The following is a 19,321-nucleotide window of genomic DNA, read 5'->3' as shown; positions in this document are numbered from 1 at the left end:
TCTTCGGTTAGAGTTGGACAAAGCGCCTGGCGGCAGGTGATTCAGTCGGTTCGGTGGATCACGTTAACTGGTACATTTTCCAACCCAGATTCACACTTCCTGTGGAGACAGGTCCTAAAAGAGCTGGCAAAGGTGTCTGTAAACAATAAAAGTGCAATTCAAAGGTCGCCGCGAGCGGTGAAAGCAGTGGGGGTTAGGAAAGGGTTCCAGGCAGGAAGCAAAGTCTTCTCTTCCCAAGGGTGCACGGTCCAACCACGCAGATGTGACTTTGCAGCCCTCCTTCCCCCTGTATGCACACACACACACACACACACACACACTGAGCCCCCCAACCCCCTTGCCCAGTCCTCTCCCGCAAGGACACCTGGAATCCTTCAGGGACACGCGGGGTACATCCCTCTGTGTCATCCCGCCCGTGGGATGAAGGGGTGATAGGAAGGCGGGGACGGGGTTGGGGAAGGTATTGGACTGAGTCGGATTAATTTGCCCCTAGCAGTTCCGAAGGCAAAGCATATCCGAGCGGACAGGGGGAGCGGGATGGGAGGGGCGCAGTAGGTCCTGTAGAGCCCAGAGCAGCCCGGGAACAGGGCTTGGGGGCCAGCCCCGCGCCAGGCCCGCAGCGCCGCCTCCCGGGAGGACAGTGGGGGCCGGGAGGAGGGAGCGGGAGGAGGCGGAGGGCGGAGGGCGGAGGAGGCGGCGCGCTGAGAGGTTATTTGTGGTTCGCTTTGATCCCTAGGGGGAACCTGAAACTCTCACATTCCTGGCATAGCAGCCGCCTCCAGCGCGGGCCGACCCTGAGGCTGCGCGCTGGGGCCCGAGCGGCCAGAGCATCGGCGCCACCGCCGAGTGCACACCTCCGCCGCCGAGCTGAGCCGAGAAGAGCCGGGCTAGGTCGTGGGTCTGACGGCGCTGAGCACCCGCGGGCCTCAGCGGTAAGGAAGGCCGATCGGCGCTTCAGGCAGCGCACGGGGCCGGCAGGGACGCGCCCCAGTCGAATCCGGTGCCCTGGCGCTGCCCGGTCTCTTCCAAGAGCAGGAGCGTGGCGGACCCAGCATCCTCATCAGGGGGCAAGGGAGCCGTTTCTAGGCAGTGACAAAGGTGGGCAAGGGCCTCCCCGCCCCAGGGGGCCGCAGCGTGCGCCCGGAGTGGGGGAGTTCTCGAAGGCGCGCGGGTCCCCTGGAGCTGGGGAACTGGGCAGCCTCTGGGGAGAGCGGGGTTCGTGTTTGGGTCGCTGGTCGAGGAGAGGGGCGCGGAACAGCACTAGAGGCGCCGTTTCGAATTCAAGGCTCAGGGCCCTGGGGCTGATTTGATTCAGTGGGGGTTACAGGTGCCTTTGCCCCCCAACTAGCCCAAGAATTCCTCTTTGTCTTCCTTGGAAAATCCTCTTTGGAGCCACGATTTGGCTCTCACTTAGAAAGAATGCAGCCTGCCGTCCAGCCCGCTGACGTCAGCGCTGGGGCATTCGGAAAACAAAGAGGGCTGGCGAGGGAGGGAAGGAGGCGGGCCCGCGACGCTTAAAAGACCTCCCTGGGCCACGGCTACCTTCGCCCGCTGGCTCTAGGCGCACGGACAGCCCCCCGAGTGCGTGTAGTCGCCTGGGAGTGCGGGTAGGGCGGGCTCCCCGGCTGCGGTGCGGTTGGGGAGACCCTCACTCTTTTCTTAGGCGAGCGTGAGCCCAGGCAAAGGCCGGAGATGGGTGCTGGCTTGGAAAGGAGGGGTTCCGAGACCCCGGCGCGCTATTGCGGCCGGCGTGAACGGCGGAGGTGGGGTGGGGGTGGGGGTGGGGCGCAGATTTCAGTAACGGCTCGGCTAAAAAGATGTGCATCTGAGGGTCTTGACGAGCACAAACTCGTGATGAGAGACCCGGAGGGGGGGTTCCCTGCTCCCAGGCACATCGTTGGGGGAAGGAGGTCGGGAATCTGTCCCTGTCAGGCGGACAGTGAGGCACTTGGGAAATGCCTGGCGGGTGAAAGTCTAGGGCAGCGATTTTCACCCTTTTTCATTTATTGGCACACATAAACTAATTGCTAAAATTCTGCGGCACACCAAGAAAATTCTATTTTTTTGCCGATCTGGCAAAAAAACATAGATATAATTTTGGTTCATTCACACTGGAGGGCTATTGTTGTGTTGGCTGTTGTCGTTTTTTCATTTGGCAATCTAAGGGAAAAGAGGACAGTGCCCCGGACTAAATAGTCAGGTATTGCATGTTTTAAAAATTCCTGTGGCACACCAGTGTGCCTCTTTGCAGCACAGCGGTTGAAAATCGCTGCTCTAGGGCGAACTGATTCTTGTTTGTGTTGCCTCTGGTAGCCCTGAAGTCTTGCCTCTCCACTCCAGGAGTGTGTAGGGGGAGGGGACGGCATGCTTGGGTGCCAGGAAGGATGGGGACAGAGATGTCTTCCAGACTTATCTCCTGCTCCTCAGCTGTGGGCAGCTAGGAGGAGGGAGTGGACTAGGAATGGCTGCTCTGACAACCTGCCAAGCGCAATGCAGCAGCCACTGGATCTAGTTTTGTGGCAGAGGAAGGGCCACATTCCTCCCATTCCCCTCCTCCCATGCACACAGGACCTTGTGGAGGTGTGGGTTTTGTTTGGCTTTCCCTGAATCCCAGTTTGGAGGTTTGTGTTGGAGGAGGCTGTGGAAAGGAAGGCCGCCTTCCAGGCATGAGCCACTGGGAGCCCAAGCTCCAAAGGGAACACCTTCTTCAGGATGTAATCTCCCCCGCACTCACAGCCCCCAGCCTCCAGCTCCAGGTCTCTGCAACCAAGAGCCACCCCCTCCTTCCCTTACTCCTCCATTTGGCTCAAGTGGGTGTTACTGATGTCCAGATGCTGAGTGCCCATCTGCTATGTGGCTAGAGGACCATAGGGGGCTTTTCCAAGTAGTGTGTGTGTGTGTGTGTGTGTGTGTGTGTGTGGTGGCTGACGGTAATTGTAAACTCAAAGACATTGTCCATCCTTTCTTTTTCCCTTGAGAGCCCATACAGATACTGTCAACACACACAGGCTCTGTAACTGACCTTGATGGGTCGCACCTTTTTGCCTCATCTCACAGAACCATTGCCCTATTGTAGTGTCTCTTCTTTCATCCCTTATTCACCAATCCAGAATCATTTCTCCTTCTTTCTGTTTACCTTGCAAAGTGACTGCCAAGGTCATCCCATGACAAGGAGGGCTCCACAGGGTAAAGGGTGGTGTTAGCTAAAGCTCAGGCGTGCATTATTTAACCTAGAGGGTGCTGGGGGCTGCTTGCCCAGGGCTTCTACTGGATTGGACTCATTCTTTATCACCTGCCAATAAAGTGGGGTCCTGTGCACCCCTGGACTGGACAGCTAAGTGGTTTGATTTGATCTAGGTCTGTCCTGGAGTTTCTCATCAGGCTCTTTGATGGGTGGACTGCAGGAGGCTATGGTTTCTGGTTGCTTGCCTTCTAGGTACTGGTGTCTTTCTCTGAGGCATAGTAAGTCCCCATGAATATAGTTATAATGGCAATCCTTTGCCGAAGGTTATAGTGCACCAGAACTCAACAGCCACTGCCTCTTTTAATTTGCAACTTCATGCAGCAAGCGTTATTCTTTCCGTTTTTTTCTGATGGAGAAACAGGCTCAGAGCTTAGATAACTTGCATTAATCAGGGGCAGCACTGGCGGTTGAACTCAGGCTTGTGTGGAATTCTAGGCCTTGCTCTTTACCATTAAACTTTGGACCTAATGGAAAGTTCATCCCTTTCCCATGTGCCCCCACTCATTGTTCTTCTTTCTTTCTTCCCAGGTGCCCTGGGGCCACGTGCCTCTGGCCATTGTCTGGGTAGGTGTGTGCAAGCTGAGGAAGCATGAGGACGCTGGAAGACTCCTCTGGAACAGTCCTGCACCGCCTCATCCAGGAGCAGCTGCGCTATGGCAATCTGACTGAGACACGCACGCTGCTGGCCATCCAGCAGCAGGCCCTGCGGGGTGGGGCTGGAGCTGGGGGCACAGGGAGCCCCCAAGCCTCCCTGGAGATTTTGGCACCCGAGGACAGCCAGGTGCAGCAGGCCACAAGGCAGGAGCCCCAGGGCCAGGAGCACCAGGGTGGTGAGACCCACCTGGCAGAGAATCCCCTCTACCGGCTGTGCCCACAGCCCAGCAAGGGTGAGGAGCTGCCCACCTATGAGGAGGCGAAAGCCCATTTGCAGTACTATGCGGCCCAGCAGGCAGGGCCCCGGCCACATGTTGGCGACCAAGATCCCCGAGGGGGCCCTGGAGGCAATCGGAGGCAAGATGAGGCCCTGCGAGAGCTGAGGCATGGCCATGTGCGCTCCCTGAGTGAACGGCTCTTGCAGCTGTCCCTGGAGAGGAACGGTGCCCGGGCCCCTAGCCACATGAGCTCCTCCCACAGCTTCCCACAGCTGGCCCGCAATCAGCAGGGCCCCCCACCCAGGGGCCCCCATGCCGAGGGCCCGGAGCCCCGTGGACCTCCACCTCAGTACCCACACGTTGTGCTAGCTCACGAGACCACCACGGCTGTCACCGACCCGCGGTACCGCGCCCGCGGCAGCCCACACCTCCAGCATGCTGAAGTCAGGTAACTGCCCACCGCGCCCTTTCGAGCTCTTGACTTCCTGTCAGGGTAGTTCTCCCAGGATAGAGAGCCTCCGGAGCCCCTTGTGTCACGGCTCCTTCCCAAGACGGAGGAGCTAATGCCCAGGAGGAGCTAATGCCCAGGGCGGGACTTAGCTAAGGTCACAGGAGAACTTGGTGACATCCCTTGCTTTGATTCGGACATGGACACCTTTGTCTAACTACCTATAGCCGTCAACTAACGAGTGTTCCCAGGGGGTGTGAGTTACAGCAGGGAGTTAAAGGTCAGGTTTCGGAAAGAACTTGCTAAAGGCAGGGTTGGGAATCATTGCCAAGCTCTAAGTTAAGTGGGAAGAAGGGGACCTCCTTCTCTGAGTATTGGGAGGCCTGCCTACCTGGAGGCAGGGAGGACCAAATGGCCTCCTTAGAGACCTCTCCCATTCTGCACCAGGGCAGAGTTGCCCTGTCTCTACTGTCCATTTCCTTTCATGTTTATCCCTGTGATCCATGTGTCTGCAAGCTGGAGGGGGAGAGGATTCAGGGTCTAGATGAGCCCCGTTCCGTGGAGGCTCTGAGAGGCTGCTGGGGAAAAGGAAGTTTCATTCTAAGGGTGTGATGCGCTTATCTTTTTAAAAAGGCCTCTCTGGCTGCCTCTAGAGAATGGAGTCTAAGGGACAAGCGTGGAGACAGGGAGCCCAGAGAGTGCAGAAATAGGGGTTCCTAGAAATGAAGTTGACACATTCTTCATTTCACACACCCTGAGTCATCCCACGGGGGTCCAGGATCCCCCTTCCCAGAGGGGCCTGAGGATCTGCACACTCCACTCCTCTGATGGCTCAAGGTCAAAGTCTGCTTCTCTTCGTGCGTGCTGACTCTTCATTTAGTCACCCACTTTCCCACCAGTTGGCCTTTCCTTGCTCTCGAGAAATGAGTGACGCGAGGATGTTGGTATTGGAGGAACCAGAGAGCCTTGTGGGTTCTCCGCAGCCTTTACCTCCCAGGCCCCCTACCTTATCTCCCTTCTCAGGGCTGGGCTGGGGAAAGTCTCGGAAGCTGAGTCGTGGTTTCTTCTTTGGGACCAGCCTTATTGAACCCTGTCAGGAAAAGATAATATCGTGGAAAGGAAGTAGACTGTTTGCAGGAGAACAAAAAAAGGGAGGTAGGGGGCAGGGAAGGGAGAGCAAGTGTGAAGGGAAAGGAGACGCTATTCTTTCTGGGAGCTAAGTCATCCCCAAAGAATGCCAGTTGTGTCTGCCAGGCCCGGTGCAGGGGGAGCACGTTCCGTGAAGCCACCCCGAGAAGGCCGCATTACGCAGTGCAGGGGGGCTAGGCATTTCAGTGTAACCCTCTGCTCAGCGCTCACCGGAAGCTCTGCCTTAGCCGATCCGATGAGGATTCTGTGTTGGGAACTGAAGGCAGGGCCTTTTAGCCTAGGGTCCTGAGAAGAACAAGGGAGCAAGGCTGCAGGGGAAGGGATGAGGGGAGGGCAGGCATGAGGATTGAGATGATGGACCCAGAAGTGGAATTAAGTTTTCGTGGGGTTTCTGGGAATTGGACAATTCATGGCAAAACGGAGACTGTCTGTTGTTTTACACTTGGAGTCACAGGCCACTTGCTCTTTGCTCCCTCCCTCAACACAAGACCCTGAGGCTTGAGATACACCAGTGCTAGAAGCCAATCAAGCGTTGTCCCTGAACTCAGGCTCTGGTGGTAGTCCAGAGGCAGCCCCTCCACCTAAGGAAATGCAGTGTTTGCGTCACACTTACTCTTTAAACAGAGAGTAAGTTGTGGTCCCCACTAGGAGAGGGAGAGGATGGGCCACCATTATGGTAGCACCTGCTGTAGGCCCAGCACTCTGCCAGGCCTGTATGTCCCTGGCAAACACCCTTGAAGCCAGAGATGCCTACCCTCAGGACCTAGCAGAGCCATGCTGGCACCTTGGGGATTTAAATGCCTACTTTGTCAGACTGGAGCTCAGACTCCTTCTGACCTCTGTCTCGCCACTCTAACCTTAGCCACAGTCTTCTAAAAATGTTTCTGCAAGGGCCCCGAGCTAAGAGGTAAAAACGTGTGTGCCCCGCTGGCAGGTGCTAACGTCACGTGATGCCTGACACTAGAAGCTCATAATAGACACAGAGGTAGCTGCTGGGGCTCAGCCACCACGTGGTCCAGGGACCTGGAAGGTGGTGTGCTCAGTCAGGATGGATGTGGCCTCCAGACCCCAAAAGAACCTGCCTTTGATTAGAAGGTTCCAGTGTGTATTTTTAAAGATGCCTTCTTTAAGCACTGGTTAGAAAGCCCAGGACTGCCCAGGCTAATCCCTAAGGCCCTGGCCACAGTGAAACTAGGAGAGAAGCAAGCCTTCTGGCCCGAATCCCCTCTAGCTCTGCTCTCCTGGCCCTTGAGGGTCTTAGGCTGACACCTTGTGGAAAAGGCCTTTCCCACTGTGGGGAGGCTGAGTTGACTTGTCTTTCTAGTATGCCCAGGAGGGCTGGGCCGACCCAGGGCTGCTCTGGGGGGGGGGGTCTGTGCAGTCTCTGAGCATCATCTCTTCTGTTCCCCAGGATCCTGCAGGCCCAGGTGCCTCCTGTATTCCTCCAGCAGCAGCAGTACCAGTACCTGCAGCAACCCCAGGAGCACCTTCCACCCCCACACCCAGCTGCTCTGGGCCACGGCCCACTAGGGTCCCTCAGTCCACCTGGGGTGGAGGGGCCAGCAAGCACCCAGGCCTCCTCGGCCACCTCGGGCAGTGCCCAACTGGCCCAGATGGAGGCTGTGCTGAGGGAGAATGCCAGGCTACAGAGGGACAATGAGAGACTACAAAGAGAGCTGGAGAGCTCAGCAGAGAAGGCTGGCCGAATGGAGAAGGTAGGCCCTGCTGGGGCCTCAGGGGCAGGGGGAGGAAGGGACCTGAAGGCTGACTGGGGAGTGGGCTGTCGAAGGGGAGGCAGCAGAGTCTGAAAGCTTGTCTGGCTGGGCTTTCTACTCGTCCCTCTGCCCCCCACCCCCTAATCCCTCCTGCACCCTCCCTGGCTGACTCCAGACAGCTGGGGAGCAGCCGCGAGGCCAGCAGAGCAGGTCTGGAGCATGAGCAGTTGCTGGCCAGGGGTGATTAGAAAGAGCTCATTCACCAGCTCCCTGCACACTCGCACCCCTCCCCTCCCGCGGACACCTCCCACAGAGGGCCCTTTGTGTCCCCCACACAACAGCAAGTCTGTTCTAGGCCAATCCTAGCCAAAGAGAAAGCCCCTCCTCTTGGAAAAAAACGAGCGACTTATTGGAATCACAGGCCAGCTAGGAGCACGTGCGGAACCTGCCAGCAGCCAAGTGGGAGGGGCAGCTGGGCCGGGCTGGCCCTCTACAGTGGATGGCGATGGCCACAGGAGCAAATACTCTGGGCAGAGGTGACTCACACGGGGGTCCAGTGCCCCATTCTTTAGTGAAGGTCTACTGCTGTGGGTTCAGCTTTAGCCGGTGGCCTCAAACCTCCCGTGGCTGTCCTGTGGTGTCTAAAATAGGTTAAACCTCAGAACATGGCTGGAATTCTTTTGTGCCCACTGCTGGCCCACGGGGCTCAGATTGAAAAGCTGTGTTTAGTCACCCTGGAGGTACCTAGTCCTGGGTTCATTAGGCATCTGAGCCTTAGGAAGGTTGACAGGACCCTGGCTTGCTGGTCCCAGCAGCCTGGTCCATGGCCCGAGGCTGCAAGCTTCTGACCCTCCCACTGTCGCCACCTGGATTTTTTGCTCTCGTTTTTCATCCTCTCCTCTCACCTTCTCTGATGGAGAGCAGATCAGCCTGGGCCTGTGGAGGGGGCTTTGAAGCCACACACACCCCGGGAGCTCTCCCCTTCAGCTCTGCTGTCTGCCTCTTGCAGCTGGAAAGCGAAGTCCAGCGGCTCTCTGAGGCCCACGAGAGCCTGACGAGAGCCTCTTCCAAGCGGGAGGCCCTGGAGAAGACCATGCGGAATAAGATGGACAGTGAGATGAGGAGGCTGCAGGACTTCAACCGGGATCTTAGAGGTGAGAGCCGGTCACCCAGCTGGATCTGTCCTCTGCAAAAAGAAGTGTAAATTGACTCAAAGAGGGCCAGGTTGAGACCCCTGGGGGCCACCTTGATGGAGTTGCTCGTTCTGAGTTCTGGACCTTGGAGCCCCCTGTGGAACTCGCATTTATGTGGCCTTAGCTGCTCCTTCCTCATCAGGCCCTGAGCTGATCCAGGGGCTCCCCTATGAGTCCATCCCTACCTTGGAGGATGCAGCCCCATAGATAGGATTCCAGGGCACACCTGGGTAGGCAGCTTCATTTATACTCAAACATCTTTCCTTTATTTCAAACAGAGAGATTGGAATCTGCAAACCGCCGCCTGGCGAGCAAGACGCAGGAGGCCCAGGCCGGCAGTCAGGACATGGTGGCCAAGCTGCTTGCTCAGAGTGAGTAGGGGTCCCACTCAGAAGCCTGGCCAGGTGGATGGGTGGTGGGACCATGGAAGCCCCTCTGGACAGTAAGGACTGGATCTTCCCCTTGTCAAACAGGGCTTTGAGCACAGGTTTACTGGGTGCCTACTATGTGCCGAGCACTGGACTGGGCTTGGGGCGAGGGGCGCCTTCCGAAGAAGAAGATTTGGTTCTCTATTTATTGGGGAGATCAGTGAGTACAAGAAGGGACAGCTGGCGAGCAGTGATTTGCTGAGCTGTGGTGCTGACCATCAGTGCAGTGTCCTTCGGAAGCAGAGATGTAGTGGGCAGTGGAGGAGGCAGGATTGCCCTGGAGATGGTGAGAGGAAAGAGAGGAAGAGCCTGAGTTTCCCCAAAGGTTCAGGCAACAGAAGGGTTGGGGATCCTCAATGCGCAGGTGAGAAGCCGAGGAGCAACGGCAGCATCTGAAGACAGCAAAAATGGGTTCCTGGAGCTTAACCAACAGGTGCAGCCTCCAAAAGGGGCTGGGAGGCTTCTCTCCAGGGGTTGGTCGAAGCTGCCTTGAAGAGTAGATGAGTTGATTATTGGCTATTCCACTCAGTCTTTCATTGGTTCCTCAGCTGCACTGTGCTAGTGTTGGGCGGAGGGTGAAAACGGGCCTGGAAAGGTACTGTGGCCTGGAGGTGAGAGAGCGGCTAAGCTTGAGGAAGGAACAGAGTAAAGGAGCCACAGATCCGAGGGAACAGGGTACCCTGGCCCTGGAGACCAGTGACTAGGGGGTCCCCAGTGGCCAGAGAGAGAGGCTCTGTGGGAATGGCAGGAATGGAGAGTGGGCCACAGGTGAAGAAACAGCTGGAAGGTTCAAGGAGAGGTGCATGGGGGTGGGGTTGGGGCAGAGGAAGCACTAAGCTCAGCAGCAGGAAGCTGTAGCAATCAAAGAGGCATTTATTGAGCTCCTACTGTATGATCCTACTTTGTTTTATAGTGATATTTGCGGGGGGAGGGGGGTGCAAGAAGAGGAATGGGGGTGGCTGGTGTCTGGGTGAGAGTGACCTTGAGGAAGGAACCTTCAGGAAGCCTACTGTGGTTGGCACGGCTAGTAGGGGGTGACCAGAAATGGTGGAGCCGCAGGAGGAGTGAGCTCTGACTGGCAGCACCTCCTTCTTCCTCCGGGAGAGTTCAGGGCCTGGAATGGGAGAACACAGCACTGAAGGGGGTGGGGTGGGGCAGGAGGTGGGCTGGGCTGTACTGGCAGGGTGGGGCGAGGTGGCCATGGCTTGTGTCTCTAGGAGGGAGGTGATGGGTGGTGGGGGAGTAAGGGGAGGCTGCAGCCCTTGGGGGTCTGGAGAGGACCAGTTGCTGGGAGGAGGCAGAATAGGGGTGTCTGGTAGGAAAGGGCCTACTTCTGGGCCCTGGATCTGCCAAACAAAGGAAGTCACTGCGAGTTTCTGGGAGCCGGCAGAGGAGGGGCGTGGGGGAACCGGCCTGGAGGCGTTTCCGCTCCCTGGGGAGCGAGCGCCAGGCTGTTCTTGGCTCCTCTCTGGAGCCAGTAATCTCGCAGCCGCGGGTGACCTGGATGCCTGGCATTCCAGAGCCGCTGGGCTGTTCTGCTGTGGGCCGTCCCCCCTCCGCTTCCTCGCTGCACAGCCCTGCCCCCTTCACCTGGCCCTTCCCCGCCCGCAGCTGCTTTAGGAGGAGAGAGTGGACACAAAGGCAGAGTGGAGTGTGCAGGTAGGGGGTGGGAGGGACTCGATTTCTCAAGGCGAAAGGGCATCCCCCTGCTCCCTCCACAGCTTGTTCTGCCCCCTCCCGCCCCCCCCCCTCCCCCGAAGGCTTCCTCCACCCAGAAAATTCCCTCCCAGACTGGCAGGACCATTGGCTTTATCTTGGTGGCTGGGGATGGCCAAGGCCTGAGAACTCCCAACCCCTGCTAGGGCCCTAGAGGTGTGTGAGGCGGCAGGAAGCTACTGGAAGCAGAAAGCTAAGACCTCCCACCCCTCCCCAAAGGCTGAGGAAAGCCGAACGACTCTTCCTTGCTCCTTAATAGCCATGGGGAAACACAGAACTCTCAGAGAGAATGTCTCTGGGTGACCTCAGCCTCTCCTCCACCCCCCACTAGGAGGGAAGTGTGATCCGGATCGCCAGTGCCACTGCCCCTCCTACCAGGCAGGCCGCACAGACCCCAGCTCTACAGACCCCAGCCCTCCCTGCTCTGGTCGTGCCCGACCCTTTCTGGGGACCTGGCGGTGAGCCCTGCCGCCTGGTTCTCCTAGCTCTATCCCCCTTGGCAGTTCTTTAGGACAGGAGGACAGTTATGATAAGACTGGGATGAGATACAGGCCTCCTGCAAACTCCGCGAGCTGTGCTGTCGAACCCACCCAGGAGAGGGCCATTGCCTCTAGGTCCAAACTCTCAGTCTGCTGGCCTTGCCTACCCTCTCCACCCCCTCGCTGAATGCTAAGCCAGCCCAGTATGAACACTCAATTTTCAATAATATTGAGCTTCCCCATCTTTTCCCTCCACACCAAGGAATGAGGCCGGCTTTGGGCCCAGCCTTCAGAGATCCATAGTCTGACCTGAGTCGTCTGTGACCTCCCTCTCCTCTCCCAGGGCCCCGAGTAATTGAATCCTCCTTTTCTGCCTGCCCAGATCCCAAGTGTCCAGTCTTCTGTCCCAGAACCTGTACTGTCCTTTACAGTAGTACTTAGCCACATGTGACACAAGATTAAAATTAAATAAAACGAAAAATTTAGTTTCTCCCTCCAACCAGCTCCATTTCCAGTGCTCACTGGCTGCACATGCCACCTGGCTGCTGCACTGACTGGCACAGTACAGGGCAGTCTCATTACAGCCGAAACCCCACTGTGCGGTGATAGTGCCGCTCCAGTGGCTCTGAGTGCCTCAGGCAGGCCCCGGGCCCAACCCCCTTCTGCCCTCCAGCAAGGCAGGCAGTGGGCACACTTGCCTGGGCGAGGCAAGCCTGGGAGGTGGGTTTAAGCCTAGAGCATCAGCTGAAGGATTCCGTGGTCAGCACAGGTCTTGCTTGGCCCAGCTAATGGAGCGGGTCTCTGAGCAGAGCTCTCCTGAACAGTTAACAAGATGATGTAAAAGTCAGGATAGCTGCGACCTCAGACACAAATCTTTGGACCGTCGTCATTTTCGTTGTGCTGCAAAGTTTGCATTTCTTTATGAGCCTGGATGCCCATATCTCAGTGGTCCCCACAGGCCATGGAAAGTAATGGGGCCAGCGGCGGGGGGGGGGGGGGGGGGGGGGGGGCAGGGGGGGTGAGGGCGGCATGCTGGGTCCATAGAATGAGCCCTGGAGTCCACTTTGGGAGGCCCTGGGTGCAGGGTTTTATACTAAAGCCAGAAGCAGCCTGGTTTGGGGAGCCAGGCTGACTTGTGTTCCCATCTGGCAGTACCATTCGCTTCTTCTGTTTCCTCCCCTATAAGTTGGAGGTCACAAATCCTACTTTGGAGGGGCTGTTATGGGAGGCTTCAGCAGAATAGGAAGTGTAGGTGCCCAGCTTGTAGGGTAGCTAACGGTGGTTCTCGTCCCTGTTCCTCCATCCTCCCACTTGAGCGATGTCCATGTCACAGTTCATCAGAGCCTCCGTTTTCTCATCTGTAAATGGGCATCACAGTTCCTGTCTGGCCAGTCTCTAGTGTCCTTCTGAGGCTCAAGGGAAATTGTGACTGTATTTTAGAAACCATGACACCTGGTACAAGTGGACAGTGTTTGGGGCTCTCCCTTGGCAGGGCCATAGCCCAGCAGAGAGAGAATGTAACCTAGAGAGACAACTGCTAGGGCCCTGGTCCTGCGTGGCCATTGACTCCTAACTTAAACTGAGGCCCAGTTTCCTCACCCATAATGGGGTTAATAATGGTACCCAGCTCTTAGGGTTGTTGAGTGGGTAAGATGCAAGTGTGCTCACCCAGCAGTCAGCATGGAGCCTGGCCCTCCGTGGGCACCCAGTAGGGCCAATCAGGGTGGCCGCTGTCACTGACCGAGCCCCCCTCTCTCCCTGCAGGCTATGAGCAGCAGCAGGAGCAGGAGAAGCTGGAACGGGAGATAGCACTGCTGCGTGGTGCCATCGAGGACCAGCGGCGGCGCGCCGAGCTGCTGGAGCAGGCTCTGAGCAACGCCCAGGGCCGGGCGGCGCGAGCTGAGGAGGAGCTGCGCAAGAAGCAGGCCTACGTGGAGAAGGTGGAGCGGCTGCAGCAGGCACTCGGGCAGCTGCAGGTTGCATGTGAGAAGCGGGAGCAGCTGGAGCTACGTCTGCGCACGCGCCTGGAGCAGGAACTCAAGGCCCTGCGTGCCCAGCAGGTGACCTGGGGAGCCCTGTGGAGGTGGCAGTGTTAGGACAGCCCCTGGAGAGGACAGTTTCAAAGTCCCTGGGAACCCCTGCACAGAGCAGGCAAGGCCCCCTTGGAAAGCAAGGGTGATCTCTGCTCTACCCTGGCTCCAGGCTCCTCCAAACCTCCAGTCCCAGCAGAGGCTCTGCCACGCGGCCTTGTGCTGATCTTGGGGACTCAAGACTTGGGCTTCTGTCCTCAGGAGCAGCAGGGGTTGGTGTTCTTGGTCTCTAGAAAAAGTGGTTCTGGATCTTTGATATAGAAGACTAGCTGCTCTTTTTTTAAAAAAAAAATATATTTTATTAATTTTTTACAGAGAGGAAGGGAGAGGCATAGAGAGTTAGAAACATCAATGAGAGAGAGACATCAATCAGCTGCCTCCTGCACACCCCCTACTGGGGTTGTGCCCTTGACCGGAATTGAACCTGGGACCCTTCAGTCTGCAGGCCGACACTCTATCCACTGAGCCAAACCGGTTAAGGCAAAACTAGCTGCTCTTATGTGTCTCCCCACGATCAAGGGCGATGGTCACCCAGATCCTAAACCTTTGCCCTCACTTTGTACCGTGTAAATAACTCTGATATTTGCGGACTAGATAGAGAGTCCCCTTACGCTTCCCACAGAGGTAGGATGACCAAGCCTCCTGGTATGGCCAGTGCTGTCCTGGTTTACACCTGTTATTCCAGTGTGGTTACGCAGAGCGCTCCTTTCCCAGTTCAGAGGATAATTTATGTGGTCGCCTGTGCGGAGGCAGACCTGGTCTTTCCCACACCCTTGGCCACAGGATTTGGGGCAGGGATGTGGGGTCCTTGCCACCTCTTTTGTCTCTGGGTGGACGCAGGATGGGAGAGGAGTGTGCCGCGAGTGGCTGGACAAGCACAGGCATAAGCCAGAGTCCTCTGGGGGTGAGCACCAGTGGCCGGCACACCCCAGCCTCCATCCTTGACCACAGTACTCCTTGCTTTGCAGAGACAGGTCGGCACCCCCAGTGGTGGTGGGTCCCCAGAACTGAGTGCCCTGCGACTATCAGAGCAACTGCGGGAGAAGGAGGAGCAGATCCTGGCGCTGGAGGCTGACATGACCAAGTGGGAGCAGAAGTATTTGGAGGAATGTGCCATGAGGCAGTTTGCCATGGACGCAGCCGCCACCGCCGCTGCCCAGCGCGACACCACTCTCATCCGACACTCCCCCCAGCCCTCACCCAGCAGCAGCTTCAACGAGGGCCTCCTCTCCGGCGGCCACAGGCATCAGGAGATGGAAAGCAGGTTCGGCATTGCAGGCCAGGCCAGGGCCCCCGAGGTGGGGAGGGAGGTAGCAGTGGCCAGTCCTTAATCTCTGATGAACAGCCCCCTCTCCCCAAATGGCTCAGCAGACCCTCCTACTTCTGAGCTCGCCCTGTGTGTTGGGCACACCAGGCGTTGTATGCATGTCCTTTCCCAGAGATAGCGACTGAGCCCTGGACCTGCCCAGGAGACCCTGGCTGTGGAGGTGCTGGAACCCGAAAGGCTCAGAGCCTCTACCTGCTCCCCTTCCACCATGTAAATCAGAGACTTTCCAACTGAGGCCACACCATGTCCCACTCTGAAGGAATGTGGACTGGGTCCCTGGCTTGGGGGTAGCTAGCATTTTCTCTCCAACAATAATGCCAGAGGCCCCTCGATTTCATGTGTCCTGTGTTTGACTCGAAGGCACAAGCACATAGACTGAGCCCATTTGATGGTCAGCAGCTCTGGCGTTACACTCCAGGGCGAGTGCAATGCTATCATCAGATGAGTCCAGAACCCGCCCCTGATGACCTGCCTTTGCTGGTCTAGGAAGGGGTGGTTTTTAGAGCATCAAATTCCTGAGCTCTGATGAACTTTCCGAAGCCCCTTCCTGGCCCTGCTGCAGGGGCACTTGGGTCCAGCCTGGCTGTAGGGAGGGCTTTCCCTCCAACGTTTACCAGGTGGTAAAGGTGGGGGCTGCTGGGTCTGTGGGTCTGACGATGTGGGCATGACCTCTCCCCTCAGGTTAAAGGTGCTCCACGCCCAGATCCTGGAGAAGGATGCGGTGATCAAGGTCCTGCAGCAGCGCTCCAGGAAAGACCCCAGCAAGGCCCCCCAGGGCTCCCTGCGGCCCGCCAAGTCCGTGCCATCTGTCTTCGCGGCTGCAGCAACAGCGACCCAGGGCTGGCAGGCGCTCCCCTCTAGTGAGCGGCAAATGGATGCCCCTGCCTGGTTGGCTGCAGGTGAGCAGGGGCTGGTGGGTGGCACAGGTAGACGGGCAGGTTGCTCTGAGGCCTTTCCTCCCAGAACTGAAGCTCAGAGGAACCAGGGCTTCCTGACCCCTTCCCTGGGAGCCAGCTTAGACTCGATAACTCCCAACGATCCTGCCTCCTAAAGCTGTCTTCGCCAGCATGAAGTGGGGTGCTGCAGCCCCCCACCTCCATACATTTCATCACCCTCTGTGCCCAGCCACTTAGCATCTAAGTAAAAATAAAGCTCTCTGTGCAAAGGCACCTTTGAGGCAAGCCCCCTGCACTCACTCCTTCTAAGCAGATACCCTAGAAATTCTAGAATCCCTGCTGATTTTAAGATTTCATCTACAAAGAAGGGTTCTATCACTCAAAACCTTTGGAAACCAATCTAGCCTGATAGTTATTCCCATTTGGAAACAAATATTTGGTCCTAATTGAAGTTCTTGCCAACCAAGAGCAACCTACAGCACCTTTTGCTCACAATAGGTGCAGTTAACTTGGGGTGTCCTTCTTCATGGGGGGTGGGAGGCACATCTTGTGGACCAGGCAATAACTATCACCCTCTGCCTTTCCAGCAGACAGGGCTCCTGTGGAGGAGCCAGTGGCCACAGCTCCCCTTCCTGCCCATGCCAAACACGGGAGCAGAGATGGCAGCACCCAGACTGACGGCCTCCTGGACAGCACCCCGGCCTGCCTGGGACTGGAGCCCGACAGCCTTCTGGGGTGCAGCAGTGGCCAGAGGACAGCCTCACTGGGTAAGTCCCCACTTCCTGGCTGCTGTGCCTAGCAAGGCTGAGGACACATTGGGGTGTGAACTGCATTCCGTACCACACTCCTTCCCAGACCCCTTATGTTCATTGCCTCCACTCCAGGGGAGCCCTGCACAGTGCCTGGCCAGCAGGGCATATGGCCCACCTCAGTTTGAACTTGAGGGCTGGTTGGGTGCATGAATAGAGGAACAGAAAACCCTGATTACAGACAGATCCAGAGTTCAGAAAGAAAGCCACCCCATGGGAGACACTTTATCTCCTCTCTCCTAGTCTTCCTTACACATTTAATTGCCGATCTAAATATCTAAGACCGTGGAGATTGGCTAATTATCCCGATGGCACTCTCGAGTTGGAAGACTTCCTTTTGAAAGAGTCCAGGAAGGAGAAAGTTGAGAAGATGCCATTTAAACTTTTTGCTCCCTTTCACATTAGCCTTTGCATATTTGCTTGTGCCTCACGGCTCAGAAAACCACAGGCATGAAAAGAATGCAGCAGCCTGCCTCCCTCAGGGCCCTCCACCCTCCCTCCAAGCCCTCCAAGGAGTTCAAAGTTATAAACAAATGAGTCGTCCATGCAGGAGGTTGGGAGTCTGGGTGGAGAGCTGAGAGGGAGCAGAGCATTGTGCCTGGTTGGCCAAGTCATGGGAACCCAGGTCCCTGGGAGCTGAGGTGGGAAAAGTTGGTGGAGAAAGATCCTGTCTTCAGGACGTACCAGAGTTGAACAGAGTGGTCTGGAAACACAGGCTAATGTTTGTGCCTATGCTCTCGTCTCTGTAGACTCTGTTGCTGCATCGAGAGTCCAGGACTTGTCAGACATGGTGGAGATACTGATCTGAAGGAGTGGGTGCCGCAGGGGCTCGGTACCGTTCCCTGCTCTCCTCTGCCATTCTCGGCCATTCCAGCAGCCCCTCCAACTGCTGCTCCCCCTCTTCCCCCAGCCGGGCACTCATTCCCGTTGGCCATCTGGTCCCAGGAGCTTAGGAAGGATGCTACGGGGAGAGAGGGATGTACCTGTGCCCCAGAAGACCCTGCTTCTTAGCCCCACGTTCTTCCCAGGCTCGTGCAGAATGAGGATTCAGCCTTTACCTGCTGCCCAAGCCTTGCTGCTGGGGTATCAACTGAAGAGAGCTGGGACCCTGTGCATCCCCAGTTGACAGGGAAGAAGGGAGGGAGTATATTGGTTTAGGGGCTGACTTCCAAGGATGGCTGCCCATGGACAATAGGTAGGCTGGTTCGGTAATGGAGTTGCCCATGGTGTTCCCCTCTGGCTAAGTGTGGTCCCAGCCAACCTCATCTGCTACTCAGCTACTCACTGCCTCCTTGGGACCACTAAGACTTGCTCCTGTGGGGGACCATTTGAAGGTGTTAGTCCTGCAGAAGCCACGGCATCACCCCCTCACTGGCAGTGGGCAGGGGCTGATTAGTGGACTGGGATCTGCTGGGCAGTTTGTACATAACTCCCTTGCTTGTGGAACAGAAGATTGAAGCGTGCTGCTTCGGACTTGTCCCTCCTTCCGTGCTCTCATCCCTGCTGCCACGGTTCCTGGAACTTCTGACCAGCCTCCCAGTTAGTTCTCAAGTTCTTGGCCCGTGGATTTTGATACTGGTTGATCCACGGAATATTTCGCTGTCTTTTCCTCCCATCTTGAGCCGTTTTAAATACCCATGGGACCCTCGCCATCACCAGCCTCTTGGAATGGCTCCACAGCTCCTATCCCTGGGGCATCCTGTCGGTCTGGTTATGACCCTGAGCCAGATGAAGGGAGCCACCGCACGCAGACATCTGCCACGGTGGGCTTCCTTGCACCCAGTTCTCAAAGAGTCTTTGTTCCCACCTGGAAGGATTGAGCGAGGGAGCGGTGCTGGTGAAAACTAGTCAATGAGCTACAAGATGTGACTCAGTTCTTTGAAGGGGGCCCCCCATCACAGAATGGCACCTGTGAGGCTGGCTCCTCCAGCTACCCGTGCCTGGCGCCCGGAAGCAGGGCCAGTGCTTGGAATTAGAACGAAGCATCCGTGTGGCAGCTGCCGGCAGCACTGACTTTGACCTCTGTCCACCCCTCTGCCCCAGCTCAGCCCCTGGAGCGATTGGTGGGCTTGAGCAGTTTGTCTTGACTGTTTTTAGTTCTCCTTGAATCTTTGTTTTTTCCTTTCCTGTTTTTAAGTTCTGTATGTGTTATTTTATTCCCATGGTTCCTTTTTGAACATTTGCATTTGCTGGACAATTGCATATTTTTTTAAAACCCCCTTGTCCTCTTATAGCTGAAAAATACATTTGGTTCATGTGCATTGTTTACAAAGCAAAAAGAAAAAAAAAAGGAGGAAAAAAAGGTAAAAAAGTATTGTGAAAGGAAAAAAAAACACACAACTTAATATATTTTGGATTAATATTTGGTATTTCTTTTAAAGTATTTTTTTGTGCTGTGAACATTTTCTGCCAAAGACCATGATGTGTGTCTGTATGTTTAAGTTATCGTAAATATTTAAAATGTAAACATGGCTGTTTTGTTATGCCACCCTGTACCAGGATTGCTGCTGCATTCCACTGGGTATTACAGTATTTTAATAAAAAATAAGAATTAAAGGTGGTGTCTGTACAGGTGAGACTGCACTGAGAAAGAAGGAACGCAAAGGGGATGGGGACTGGGTGGGAGCCACCCATGTCATAGTGTCTGACCACTCAGCCCTGAACTGTACCCCCACACCCCACCCCCGTGCTCCTGTGTGCCTCGGTTCTTAAATGTTGGCTAGAGCATGTCCATACACAGCCGGCTCAGGGTCACTGCCATTCCTCGTGTCGAGGAGTGAAGGGTGCCAGTTATTGATTTCAGAGAGGAAGGGAAAGGGAGAGAGAGATAGAAACATCAACGATGGGAGAGAATCACGACTCCCACTGGGGATCAAGCCTACAGCCTGGGCATGTACCCTGACCAGGAATCGAACCCTGACCTCCTGGTTCATAGATCCACGCTCAACCACTGAG

At 56.4% G+C, this 19,321-nt stretch overlaps 1 protein-coding gene across 5 annotated transcripts; it reads left to right on the top strand.

Moving 5' to 3' along the window:
• The first annotated feature begins 713 nt into the window (after positions 1-713).
• On the top strand, positions 714-18,927 carry AMOTL2 (angiomotin like 2). 5 transcript variants are annotated; one of them, XM_070433439.1, is made up of 10 exons: positions 714-932; positions 3,773-4,564; positions 7,125-7,428; positions 8,438-8,582; positions 8,900-8,992; positions 13,009-13,304; positions 14,303-14,598; positions 15,343-15,560; positions 16,145-16,324; positions 17,116-18,927. In XM_070433439.1, the coding sequence occupies exons 2-10, from the start codon at positions 3,834-3,836 to the stop codon at positions 17,172-17,174; spliced, it is 2,322 nt and encodes a 773-aa protein (XP_070289540.1). In that variant the 5' UTR covers positions 714-932; positions 3,773-3,833; the 3' UTR covers positions 17,175-18,927. The 5 variants fall into 5 exon arrangements, with proteins under 5 accessions (XP_070289540.1, XP_070289543.1, XP_070289539.1 ...); XM_070433442.1 differs by having other exon boundaries at positions 714-1,098; positions 16,148-16,324; XM_070433438.1 differs by having other exon boundaries at positions 714-1,098.
• Positions 18,928-19,321: the final 394 nt, after the last annotated feature.

This window comes from Myotis yumanensis, unplaced genomic scaffold (assembly GCF_028538775.1).
Source record: "Myotis yumanensis isolate MYYU_CA2020_CCGP unplaced genomic scaffold, mMyoYum1.0.hap1 SCAF_14, whole genome shotgun sequence".
Taxonomy (NCBI): Eukaryota; Metazoa; Chordata; class Mammalia; order Chiroptera; family Vespertilionidae; genus Myotis; species Myotis yumanensis.
The sequence above is the reverse complement of the archived record's forward strand: the minus strand, read 5'-3'. Positions and strand labels throughout refer to the sequence as shown.